This window comes from Calonectris borealis, chromosome 7 (assembly GCF_964195595.1).
Source record: "Calonectris borealis chromosome 7, bCalBor7.hap1.2, whole genome shotgun sequence".
In the NCBI taxonomy this organism is placed as follows: domain Eukaryota; kingdom Metazoa; phylum Chordata; class Aves; order Procellariiformes; family Procellariidae; genus Calonectris; species Calonectris borealis.
Window position 1 is genome coordinate 29,866,794 of NC_134318.1, and position 12,362 is coordinate 29,879,155.

Genomic DNA, 12,362 nt, shown 5'->3' on the forward strand with positions numbered 1-12,362 from the left:
TCTTCAATCAATAAGTATTTAGCAAACACAACATGCTAGCTCTATAATGCATTTGGAAAAGTGAGTCTTGCGATAGGTACATACTATAAAAATGGTAACAAGATTGGTTCTGCAAGGATCCAGAGGGGATAAATACTCTTGCTTTTGTTACTTAAATAGACTTGGATTTACTCTCTCATGTCGAGAGACCAAGAATACCTTCACAGTAAACACATGCCAGAACACAATTAAATGTATATTCTGTGCATTAAATCTACAAGAAGGGCCGGAAGGAGGATCCGGGGAACTACAGGCCGGTCAGCCTGACCTCGGTGCCGGGGAAGATCATGGAGCGGTTGGTTTTGAGGGCGCTCACGAGCCATGTCCGGGACAACCAGGGGATCAGGCCCAGCCAGCACGGGTTCATGGAAGGCAGGTCCTGCTTGACCAACCTGATCTCCTTCTATGACCAGGTGACCCGCCTAGCGGATGAGGGAAAGGCAGTGGATGTGGTCTACTTGGACTTCAGTAAGGCCTTTGACACTGTCTCCCACAGCATTCTCCTAGAGAAGCTGGCGGCTCACGGCCTAGACAGGTACACTCTTCGCTGGGTAAAAAACTGGCTGGACGGCCGAGCCCAGAGAGTTGTGGTGAACGGAGTTAAATCCAGTTGGCGGCCGGTCACGAGCGGTGTTCCCCAGGGCTCAGTACTGGGGCCGGTCCTGTTCAATATCTTCATCAATGATCTGGACGAGGGGATCGAGTGCTCCCTCAGTAAGTTTGCAGACGACACCAAGCTGGGCGGGAGTGTTGATCTGCTGGAGGGTAGGAAGGCTCTGCAGAGGGACCTGGACAGGCTGGATCGATGGGCCGAGGCCAACTGTATGAGGTTCAACAAGGCCAAGTGCCGGGTCCTGCACTTCGGCCACAACAACCCCAGGCAACGCTACAGGCTTGGGGAAGAGTGGCTGGAAAGCTGCCCAGAGGAAAAGGACCTGGGGGTACTGGTTGACAGCCGGCTGAACATGAGCCGGCAGTGTGCCCAGGTGGCCAAGAAGGCCAACGGCATCCTGGCCTGTATCAGAAATAGTGTGGCCAGCAGGAATAGGGAGGTGATCGTGCCCCTGTACTCGGCACTGGTGAGGCCGCACCTCGAATCCTGTGTTCAATTTTGGGCCCCTCACTACAAGAAGGACATGGAGGTGCTGGAGCGCGTCCAGAGGAGGGCAACGAAGCTGGTGAAGGGCCTGGAGCACAAGTCTTATGAGGAGCGGCTGAGGGAACTGGGGTTGTTTAGCCTGGAGAAGAGGAGGCTGAGGGGAGACCTCATCGCGCTCTACAACTACCTGAAAGGAGGTTGTAGCGTGGTGGGTGTTGGTCTCTTCTGCCAAGTAACTAGCAGTAGGACGAGAGGAAATGGCCTCAAGTTGCGCCAAGGGAGGTTTAGATTGAACATTAGGAAAAATTTCTTTACTGAAAGAGTGGTCAGGCCTTGGAACAGGCTGCCCAGGGAAGTGGTGGAGTCACCATCCCTGGAGGTATTTAAAAGACGTGTAGATGAGGCCCTTAGGGACATGGTGTAGTGGGCATGGTGGTGTTGGGTTGACGGTTGGACACGATGATCTTAGAGGTCTTTTCCAACCTGTATGATTCTATGATTCTAATTTAATCTCTGTAGAATTACTGTTTTAGCTCGAATGTCACCTGTTTACAACAGCTTTTCTCTTAGCTAATGGGAAGTTGTACTGTGGCAGTTTGAGATTTGTTTTTGTCATTGTGTTTTTTCAAAAGGCATGTTAAAACATTAAACAGTGGAAAACCAGAAACCACATGTGCATGCATTTAAAAAGGGTAGAACACATCTAATAGCATGCATGGGGAATTAACGGCTTTTCAGCCACTGTGACTATGCCAAGCATGCCTGGTCTTCATATGGCCACCACTGGGAAGCTTGGAGGTGCTGGGTGTGCTGATGGAGCAATGGTCTTGGAACTGAAACTCAACTCCTACTACTAATTACTAGTTTGTATTTAGCTACTAACTCCAGACTGACTGTATGTGAAGATCAAAGCCTGGTTGTGTATGTATTTCGGAGACCTGGTCTTGGCTGGTGAATAACTACTAGCAGTAAGTAGGTTGAGAGCTCTGTTTATAACCAGTCTTTGCCTGGGTGACGAAATTGTACCTTTTGAAAGGCTTATAATGAACAAATAAGCTACTTACTTGTGTTGTGGAGTGAAATTGGTTTTAAAAGGGATTATGTGAAGTTGTTGCTTGTGATAGCAGGAAAGTGGATTTGTGAGCTAGGACTCTCTTCCTGCCAGGTAGATTTTGTGGTTTTTCTCATCTGGGACAGTTAGACAAACAGACTTGGTATCGGGGCTCATGCAAGATGAGTTCATTTTCACGTTTTTATGCTCCAGTACAATACTGTAAAGTTAAAGGTATGATTATTTATTTTAAATGGTGCTTAATGAAATAAACACATAGAAATAAAATCTACTTTTTGGACTCGTTTTAACCCGATTGTGTCCAGTTGATGTTCAGTCAACTTAGTACACATGGGACAGGCAGTCTGTCTGCCCTTTCCAGCCTAGCCAGAGGGAAAGCATTGCAGGTCATTACATTGTTTGCCTGAAATCCCAACCTTTGTGTAGTTCAGCCAGAAAGCTGCATGACATTTCTCCTGTCTGCAGTGGTGTGCTGTAATTCTCAATGCAGTACCACTGAGGATGGATGGACGTGAAAACCACTAAGCAGACAATTCTTTTTGGCTACTTGTATACCAAAGTAACTGGGATGTTTACAGCTATGTTTGGTAGGGTGGGTTCTGTTCTAGAGTCCTTTGTAGAATGTGATGTTAAACATTGGTTCAGCCCACATCAGAAATGGGTGCACTTGCATGGTAGTATGGTTTTGTACAGCTTGGGAAGCACTGAGGGTCCTTCTAGGCAAGACCCTGTGAAAGAGCAGGATCTTAAGTTAAGGGTGCTGGAATATGTAAAACTGCTAGAAACCAAGAAAACCAAAGTAGCCCCAAGACTGCTCCTTTAGGAATAAGGGCTTTGTTTCTGTGGGAAGCTCATCGGTGAAGGCAGACAGCCTCCTCGCTGTTGTCTCCCATCTCCCTTTCCTATGTTTGTGTTAGAGGGGACTCTGTGTGAATGTGAGCTGTGGCGCAGAATGTCTAGGTGTCTCAAGACCCCAGATGACTGTGCTACATATAAGCTTGTTGTGATACTGAGGGAGTATTTTCTCACTCTGCATTGAGGGAAAGCAGCCTGGCAGCACTTGGAGCAGGGCAATAGTACCACCCCGAATCGCTGTGGTGATCCCGCTCATCTGCAGGGGCTTACGCTGGCCACAGGGCACCAAAGACCAGGATAGCTCAGGGCACAAGAGCGCGTTGCCCTCCAGGGTCTGCCCCTGTTCAGGCACTGTTACAAACTGCAGGGACCATGACACTGCTTAGGAACGTCAGGCAAAACTAGCTTTCAGGGCTCAAGTCTGGTCTTGTGCCTCGAGACCTACGGTCCCTTTTAATTGCAGCTCTCTCTCCTTTTCCTTAACAGGGGAAAGTGGAAGTGGAGGCTGGGAAAGAGGGGATGAAGTTTGAAGCTGGTGCTTTTTCCTACTATGGGGTGATGGCCCTCACAGCATCGCCAGGTATGTCCTCTTACCTTCTGCTTCTGGAATGCGCTCCTGCACAAGCCTGCCCGTCCTCTGAGTGCGGCGGGAGGAGGCTGCGCAGGGCATCCCCCCGCCGTGTCCGTGGGGCTGATGTAAACGATACCTCCCTGCCAGCGAAACTGCCTGCCTGGCACAGCGTCCCTGGGGGGGGCCGGGCCGGTGGCGGCGCTGACTCCGAAACACAGCGGCTGGCAGCGGTTTGCCAGCTCCCGGAGGATGCGAGTGTTGGCCTTAGCGAGTGATGTGTTTGGTACCGGAGGACAGCTTTGTGGTTTTGCTCACGGTAGGGTAACGGATTGAATTAACGGGAGTAAATAATTAGTGGCAGAGGGACATCTAGTGGTGCAAAGTACAAACGCCTGGTTAGTTTGGGGATGGTTCGCTTTACCAGTCTTGTTTCTAAAGTCGTCTTGAGGAAAGGGAGGGCAGCGGTGCAAGAAAAGCGATTGCCCCTGTTAGCTTGTATGGAAATGGAACCACGAAATCGGCAAGGGGGAGAGCGGGTGTCTGAGGGCGAGGTGTGAGCCAGCTCCCACTGAGGGGTGAGCCAATTCCCAGCACACAAGCGGTAGCCGCACAAGCCACCGCCTCACAGGCGCAGGTTGGGGGATTGTCTTACAGTCCACCAAGAGTAGGCTCCAGTGCTGTATTTCAGCATTTGGTAATGTATTTTGGTGCCAGCAGTGTCACCACTAAGATCTCAACCTCAGCTGGGAATCCACAGCTCCGTTGGGGAGAGCCAGGGCGCTGGTGCTGGCGTTGGCTGCCTGCTGACCAAAACCACTCGCTCAGCTTCGGGGAGAGACGTTTCTCACGCTGAAATCGCGTCCTCCCGTAACAGCAGGGTTTATGTTCCACTTGAGAGGCAGCTTGTTTTAATTGTACACTCACGAGCACTCCCTTTACGTATGTGTACCTACATGTACGTACGTTCGCGAATGGTGTTGGAATGAAAATAATTTTGTAAGTTATGAGTATAGTCTTATTAAACTCTACAGACAACAGCTGTTCTCTTGGACGTGTGAGCTCACTTCCACCGGCAAGACTAATTCTTCCTTAATTCTGTGCATTTTATTTTGATCAGTCTAGCTTCTACCTTTTGAGGCTTGACAGATTTGAAACTGTGCAGAGCGCTGGGTGGATTTTTTCTGAGTGGTAGCAGCAGTGTTCACGAGGAATCATGACACACGTGTGTACAACTGCATCATACCCTCGGCTTCGCAGCTCGGCTTTTGCAATATGGACCGGGCACAGAGCTGAGTTAGGCATGGTCCCTTCTCCTACCAGACCCACGCTGGGAAATCATTTGTGGCATCTCTGTTTTGCCAGCATTGTTCAGTTTGAATGTTTTCATACGGTTTTGGGTTGGTTTTTTTTGTGTTGCTAACCCTCCACACAACCATGCCAGTTGCCCCAAGTCCTGTGAGGTCAAATGATCTCCTCCATCTTGGATTTTGTCATGTCAAACTTCAGGATATGCACTATTTTAAATTAATCTCGGCCAACCTTGGATTTGTTTACTTTTGACTGGTTGGCTTTTACCAGTAGCAAACCCCTCATTTTGCTGTCTTTCCCTACAGGTTTTAGAGAATTTGTTTTATGTTTTACAGGTTTTAGAGAATTTGTTTTATGTTGCAGCATCCTGAGATTTCTGTTAGGAAGAGCTTGTAAAAATAAATTCCTGTTGCTCAGTGGAAAGTATAAGCTCAGTGACAGTATAAGTCATTGCAGAACAAGAGAAAACTCCTGCTGTTCTGTGTGTCCTAATTAGACTTCATGTGCCTGCTCTCCCCACCTGGAATGTGAAGTCAGTAACAGGAGAGTAAAGCATTAAAAAAAAAAAAAAAAAACAAAACAAAAAAAACAACAAAACCCAAACAACCCCCCTCCCCAAAAACCAAAACACCAAAAAACCCCAACAAAAGAGTGAAGCTTTTTTCTTTAACTACAGCTGGGGGGGATTTGCAGTAACAATGAGCAGTATGGTACCCATCCTGGCAGGGATGAGCTTGGAGAATCACAACCTCACTTGACATTTTACTGAAAACTTGAAGAACTATGAAGTATCCTTTGGTTTTATTTCTATTTTTGTCTGACTCCCATAAGGAACAGCACCTGTGAAAGCTTTCTGGCTCGTTTCAGCTCTTTGCCTTCCAGGCTGGAGTGGGCACCACTGCTCCTTTTGAACTATTTTTAAATGGTGTGTACCTCGATGGACTGCTCTGTGCTGGATAACCATTCAAATTAGCAAGTGAAAATTGTTCACTTCACTGTAATTCCTTAGGCTTGTTTTTTGGTTTATTCCTAAAATTGTTTAATTGTCTTTTTTGGTTTTACTTTTGTTTTAACCCTTTACTTTTTCACAGTTGATTTCACTTTTGGTTTTAGTTCTTCAGTGTGTGAACTGGCTCCTTCCCCTGTCGAGTGTGGATAGCTGCCGTCTTTCTGGTCATGATCTCATCCTTTTTCTCTCCCTCTTCTAGTTCCCTTGTCCCTGTCTCGTACCTTTGTTGTCAGCAGAACAGAGTTGTTAGCAGCAGGTTCTCCAGGTAAATCCGCATGCTTCTATTTTCACCATTCTTGTGACTGCCCTGATGCCATAAAAAGTCAGCTGCAGTCTGTATTTATCTGACCCCTTTGCTCGTTAGGGAGAAGTCCAGCACAGAGTTATGCCTCGCAGGTAGGTATTCTAAACTTTTGTTTATCGTAACTGGTAGCAACATGACAGAGTCAGCAAAATGGGAAGAACTAAAAACACGTTGAAGAAGATGTATTTGGTAATGCGTGCTTGTTCCTGTTTCTCATACGTACGCTGGTGGAAAATTAGGAGGGGAGATTTTTTAAAAGAGGGTATTCTCCCCCAAGCTGAGGCTTAAAAATTTCTGAAGAAAATGCATTTGGCAGAGGAGGATGTCTGCTGCTAAACTGCTATAAAAGGAAAACTTTTTTAATGAAAGAATTCTTATGTTCTCATACGGGTAAATTCTATGGTTTGTATACAGTCTGGCCATTTCAATTCCTCAACAGCTTTGAGCTTTCTCTCCGTGAGGTTAATGCCGTGGACCGGCACACTGGTTTACTGAGTGGACCGATTTGCAATGGAATGTGCAAGAAGGTTGCGGGACCTCCTGTGGGGTTTTCTGCTTCCCATTTTGCTTAAGACCTTTCCTTGCTGAATAACCAAGTTGAATGACGCAGAAATCCCTTTGGAGAGCAGAGACCAAGGAGGGAACAAATTGGGCCAAAAAGAGCTCTGAGATGTGGTTGAGCGGTTGGAAATAGGGAAGGGTCAAGAACTGAGCTTTGCAGACACTACATGCACAGAGTAGTTGTGAAGAATGGAAGCCCATCAAGAAAGTCTGTAGGAAGAGCATAATCCTAAAATAGTTTGGGCCACAGTGAACATATTTCTTCCTTTTGAAGTTTTCTTTTTCAGATGAAATGTCTTTCTCTAGACCTAAAAGCAAACAAGATAATGATATGCATATTTAAGTGAAATATCTCCTAAACATTAATACATATCATGTGTTTCATAAACTTTCACCATCTGCTTCCTGTATTTTCCCCCCTTTTCTTTTTTCACTTTTGAAAATGTATTTCACCATCAGTCCTTAAATTAGTCTCGTGCACATTCCAAACAAACTACAGGTTGTTGCCCTGCAGGGGATTTTTTTCCTGCCCTGTTAAAGTTTCCTGCTGCTAAACCTAAAAGAAGGGGGAGAAATTTAATCTTTCTTTAATTAAAGTACCTGATGGCTTTCTTTGAAGCTCAGTGGCTTTGATTATCTTTTTTAGCTTGGTTCTTTTGTTTTGCCAGGTCTTCTTTTTTTTTTTCCTTTTCCTTGCTACAATTAAGTGTATACTTTGCATATGCAAGTTGTTTCCAATATAAATGCCAAGCATATTTTCCTAGCTTTTTCCCCAACTAAAAAAAAAAATTAAAAAAATCAATAATGTAAAATAATAATGGGAAGAATCTCCTTTGAAAGGAACTGATATGGTAAGCCTGACAATGTGGTACCAGTTTTGATGAAACTTGGACGTTCTGCTGAGTCCTTCTAAAAAGGATCCTGTTGTTCCACCCCAAATTCATAACACAGTTGTATTGATGTTTGTCTTGTGGTTTGTGCTCTTTATCCCCTGTATAGGAAGGTGAGGAGTATGGGAAAACCTGGCTAGAAAAGATCTGTCCAGATCTGGGCTGGCCTGCTAGGGGGCTGGCAGGGCGCTGTTCTGCAAACACGGACCTGCCTGGTATTCTTCTGTCGTCTGCCCTTTCTGTATCCTTCCTTCTTCATTAACTTCTCTTCTCCCCCTCTGACTCCTACGTGGTCCAGAAGTGACGTCCTTTCCCTCAGATTTTTAGTAATCATACTTTTTTGTTCTGTCCTTTTGTTTCACCTGTCCCTTTTTTTTTGTTTTGTTTGATTTTAATATATGCTTTGTCGTGTTGCTCTCTGTCCTTCTTTGTTTCTTATTAGTAATGTACTGTAAGACTCCTGGTGAAAAGAAAGGGCAGATACAAGTCACACTAGTGTAAAGCTGTTCCAGATGGAAACCTTTATCCCGAGCAGCAGTGATGCTGTTCTTGTCGCACACAGCCATATTTTGTATATGCAGGTGGGAAAGACAGGACAAATTCACTCAGCCTTCACAGTTCCTTGTTCTCCAGTGGGAATTACAGCATCAAGCCCTGAATGCAGATAGAGGTTTGGCTGCTGGCAGCAGTTATTGCAGCCTGCTGTGGCTTTCAAGATGGCAAGTTGGTATGGAGGAAAACCTTGCAGGGCTCCAAGTGCTTCCCCCTAAGCCTGTACTTGGTGTTGCCATAGGGACCTGCGCTAATTCCATAGTGCAGAAATGGCAGAAAAATTGCCAGATTGTCAGAACCTGTGTTTTTCTGTTCCCTTTTCTAAAATTGAAGGAAAGACAACATCAGAGGGATTTTCAGTGGGAAGTAAAATACAGGGCAATTCTGCCATGCATCTAGAAGCATCTAAAGTGTTAGGTTTAGGAAAGGCTGGATGCAGAGATGTAGAACAGGCTGTGTCATTTGGGCGAGGAGACATTATATTTATAGTGATTAAGCAGCAGAGGTAGGGTTGAATTTTAGGGAGCTTTTCTTTTTTTTAGAAATAAGTTTATATATAGAAAAGTCTTCAAAAAAGAATTTGAAAAGCTTGCAAGGATACTCTTGCTGATTTGCTCCAAGAGGCTTTGTATCTTAAGATTATATGAAAATGGTCTTTCAGCTGAGAACGTGGTAAGTAGCATAGTTTACATCAAGTTTTAATTTGGGCTGGCTGAATGAAATTTAACTGCACTAAGATCCAAAAATTTACCAGTCCCAAAGACAGTTCTTTGATCACTATGTGCTGTGTGTGCACCCAGGGAGAAGCACGTCTGCAGGAGGGCTTGGGATCTCTCTTAGGATGCATTTCTGCCCTCCTGTCTTCTGGGTCACTGTGTGGGGATGCAAAATGTCTGTGGCTTCCTGAAAGCAAGTTTACTTGAGATAAACTATGGCCAGTCACACTTGCAGGGGGCAGCTGCGAGGTTTTCAGGTGAAACCCTGCAGTGCTTAAAGGCGGGTGATGGAAAATGATGTCGCTAGTTTACTCCTTTCCTGGACACAGATTTTTCTCTGTAGCATGGACCGTTTTCCCTGTTTTGCTGGCTGGCATGTACCACATGGAGCTTGCTCTCCTTCATTGAGTTCTTGCCCCTTCAGGCACTGGGAGGTACTAGAGGAAATGTTGAAGTAATCATCACGTGGACTGCACTCTGGTCCACTGAGGACTCTGTCACTCTTATGGTTTTGAAGGTGTCTGCTCTAACTCAGGGAACAAGGCATATGTAGGTACCAGGTGGAATAAAAGGGGGTAAGGGGTAGCTGGGACTGACTGTGAATGAAAGGTCTGGTACGGAGTGACGATTATAAATCATTAAGGGAAAAAAAAAATCTATTAAGCATGGTCTGACTATCAAGAGCTCCTGTAAGGGAGCCTTGGGAAGTTACCTTTCTGTGGTGGTTACCACTCATCAGCTGAAGCACTGTGACCAACTGTGCACACGGCATGTCTGTTGCAGCTTAAACAAAACCAGGTTTGTTTAAGGCATACTCAGTGATGTCAGCTACCAGCTCTGGAGTCAAAATGTACTCTTTTTCAGGGTAATTTGGTTGTTTAGCTGCATGTTTAGTTATGAGTGGATTAAGTATTTGCAGTTCTTTTGTGCTACATCGCGATTTATTATGTCCCTTTGAAACTGGTGACTTTAAATGTTTTCTACTTGATTTAAGAAATCTCTCGCTCTTGCCCATTTCTCAGCCGAAAACAAGTCTCCACCTCGGCCCTGCGGCTTGAATCACTCAGACTCTTTAAACCGAAGTGATCGCATCGATGCAGTGACACCAACGTTAGGGAGCAGCAACAACCAGCTGAACGCATCTTTCCTCCAAGTGTATGTTCCGGACTACTCAGTGAAAGCACTCACAGACATTCAGTTTGTCAAGGTAGGAAAAAAGCTGGAAAGGCCCCGCTGGAAAGCTGGGCTTGGCTGGTAGGATGGAGAGCCTGGGGAAGGGAGGTCCCTCTAGATTGCTCTGTGAGTAAATAAGATTATGAAAGCAGCCATTTAAAAATCACTTTAAATTACTTTTTCCCTATATCTGCTGTCCATTGATTTGTCTTCACTGTTCCTCTCATTTAGGCTTGTAAGTAGATTGGTCACATAAGTTTCTGGATTTCAGGTCCCTCGAGGAAAGATTGTAGGAAATAACCTCTCTCTGCTTTTAGTCATGAAAGACATATCCTTGTGAAGCCTTTGGAGCCATCTGAAATGGAGACCCTTCATTATCAGACAGTGCCCTTTTCTAAAGGATGATACATTTTCTGTTGGTTGCAGTTTTTATTCACTTCTGATTTTGGTTTCAGTTTGGGGTTCTTGATCTTACTTTCCGACTTGTCATCCTTCTTCTGCTTGGAGAAGTCTTGGACATTTCTCTTTATCTTAACTTCACATGTTAGGCTCATGTCTCATACTACCAGTGAGTTGCTGCATGAATACAGCTCTGTCCCCCAGCATGGTGCATCCCACGCTGAAATGTGTGCGAGTCCTGTGGGATAGGAAATCTAGCTGAGCTGAGGAACAGCTAATGCTGGCAGTAATTCCAGCCCAGCTGGGAGTCCAGGGAAGCTGACGTCCCATGGCCAGAAGTTGACCTTGATGCTTTTCTTAAGTTAAGTGCACGTTCACAGTTTCTCCGTATGCAACTCAAATGATTTGTGAACTCAACTTCTGTCAAAATTAATTCAATATTAAGAATGTGGAATAGAGTAGAAATACTGGAATGCTAAATCGATTATTCTGTAGCCAAATTTTAAAAGGAGAGTACAGTCTTGCATTCAAAACTTGACAGATGCAAGTGTACTAGTCAATGGTTCAAGCCTTCAGGGTTTAGATCAGTAAATATTTATCACTGGGCAAGTGATTCTCACTACAAATTTCAATGGCTAATCTGCTGTACAGAGCAACTGCTCATCTTATGCTGGTTTATGTGGAGTCCTTCCAACTCTCGCTGTGTTCATACTAAGGTTGAGGCTAATGAATGCTAAACGGTCTGGTGCCTATGCAATCAGACTTGCACACCTCTTTTTGCATCACTCCGCTTTACACACAGAACAGAGACTCAACATTAGTGTTTTCACTGTGCCACGTGGGCATTTATTCAATTAATACCTTGTAAACCAGGGTTGTGAGTTGCTCGTGCATGTTTGGATTTTGCTTTTGGAGTTGTGACCTGGTCCATCTGACTCTCTCCATTTCCAGTCCCTCTCTTGCGTTGCTACTGAAACTTAAGGTTTTCTAAAAGTCATTTCACCTCTTCCACCTTCCTGCCTGCTGAGATAACCCACTGCCCTTGTAGCACGCGGGGCTGCCAGTGCACGTGCATCCTGCTGCCTGTCCTGGCTGAGAAGGCTGACCCGGAGGAGTTTACGGGGCTGGTTGCTTGTGGCTCCAGAATTAATTCTTCCCTCTACCACCATATGCAAATATATGGGGCTATAGGCTTCCATGCCTTTGGGGCTTCGTGGGCAGTAACACTCCATGCTCTAGGCCAGCTCCTGCCATGACTGTTCTGCTGCGTGCAGCCAGCTCTTGCAGAGACCAGTGGAAGACTTAATGGGTTGCTAAATTGGACTCATCTCTATGGGGATCCCAGTCTTTTCTAGAATCAAATGTCCTTATGTACCAGAATAAGGCTGTAGCTCCTGCTGCATTTGCTGGCCTAGACAAGAGCAGTAAGGCTTGTGCCCTCTGGCTCTATAGGGACTCTTAGGGCCTCACCAGGAGCTCGCTGAAGTTGGGAGAAAGACTTCACTGAACTCTGGTTCTCGCCCTAAAAATGTGCATGGTTAGAAGCCAATGGAGATCTGATTTTAAAATCTCTGCATAGGAATAAATCCCTGCCTTTGAACAGCATGATAATTGCACAGCTCTGTGCTTCCACCCTGTCTGGAAATGTCACCATGCTGTGGTGTTGAGTTGGGATGCTGTAGGCTTGCAAAGTGCAGGGATGTTTTATAGAAACAGGTAAACAGGGGTTGAAGTGTGATCATCTGGAAAGGGAGGGCACTTTATTTTATCCGTGTGTCCCACGGGAGACACAAAAGTGTGACTGGCTATTTTCG

General features: G+C 45.5%; 1 protein-coding gene across 1 annotated transcript in view; it reads left to right on the top strand.

Annotated features, from left to right (window-relative positions):
* Nucleotides 1-12,362, top strand: part of CNNM2 (cyclin and CBS domain divalent metal cation transport mediator 2) — a 126,943-nt gene that overhangs the window by 106,225 nt on the left and 8,356 nt on the right. Inside the window, exons 5-7 of the mRNA XM_075154942.1 lie at nucleotides 3,552-3,645; nucleotides 6,153-6,218; nucleotides 9,999-10,183. Coding sequence (XP_075011043.1) covers nucleotides 3,552-3,645; nucleotides 6,153-6,218; nucleotides 9,999-10,183 — 345 coding nt within the window. The remainder of the gene's footprint in view (nucleotides 1-3,551; nucleotides 3,646-6,152; nucleotides 6,219-9,998; nucleotides 10,184-12,362) is intronic.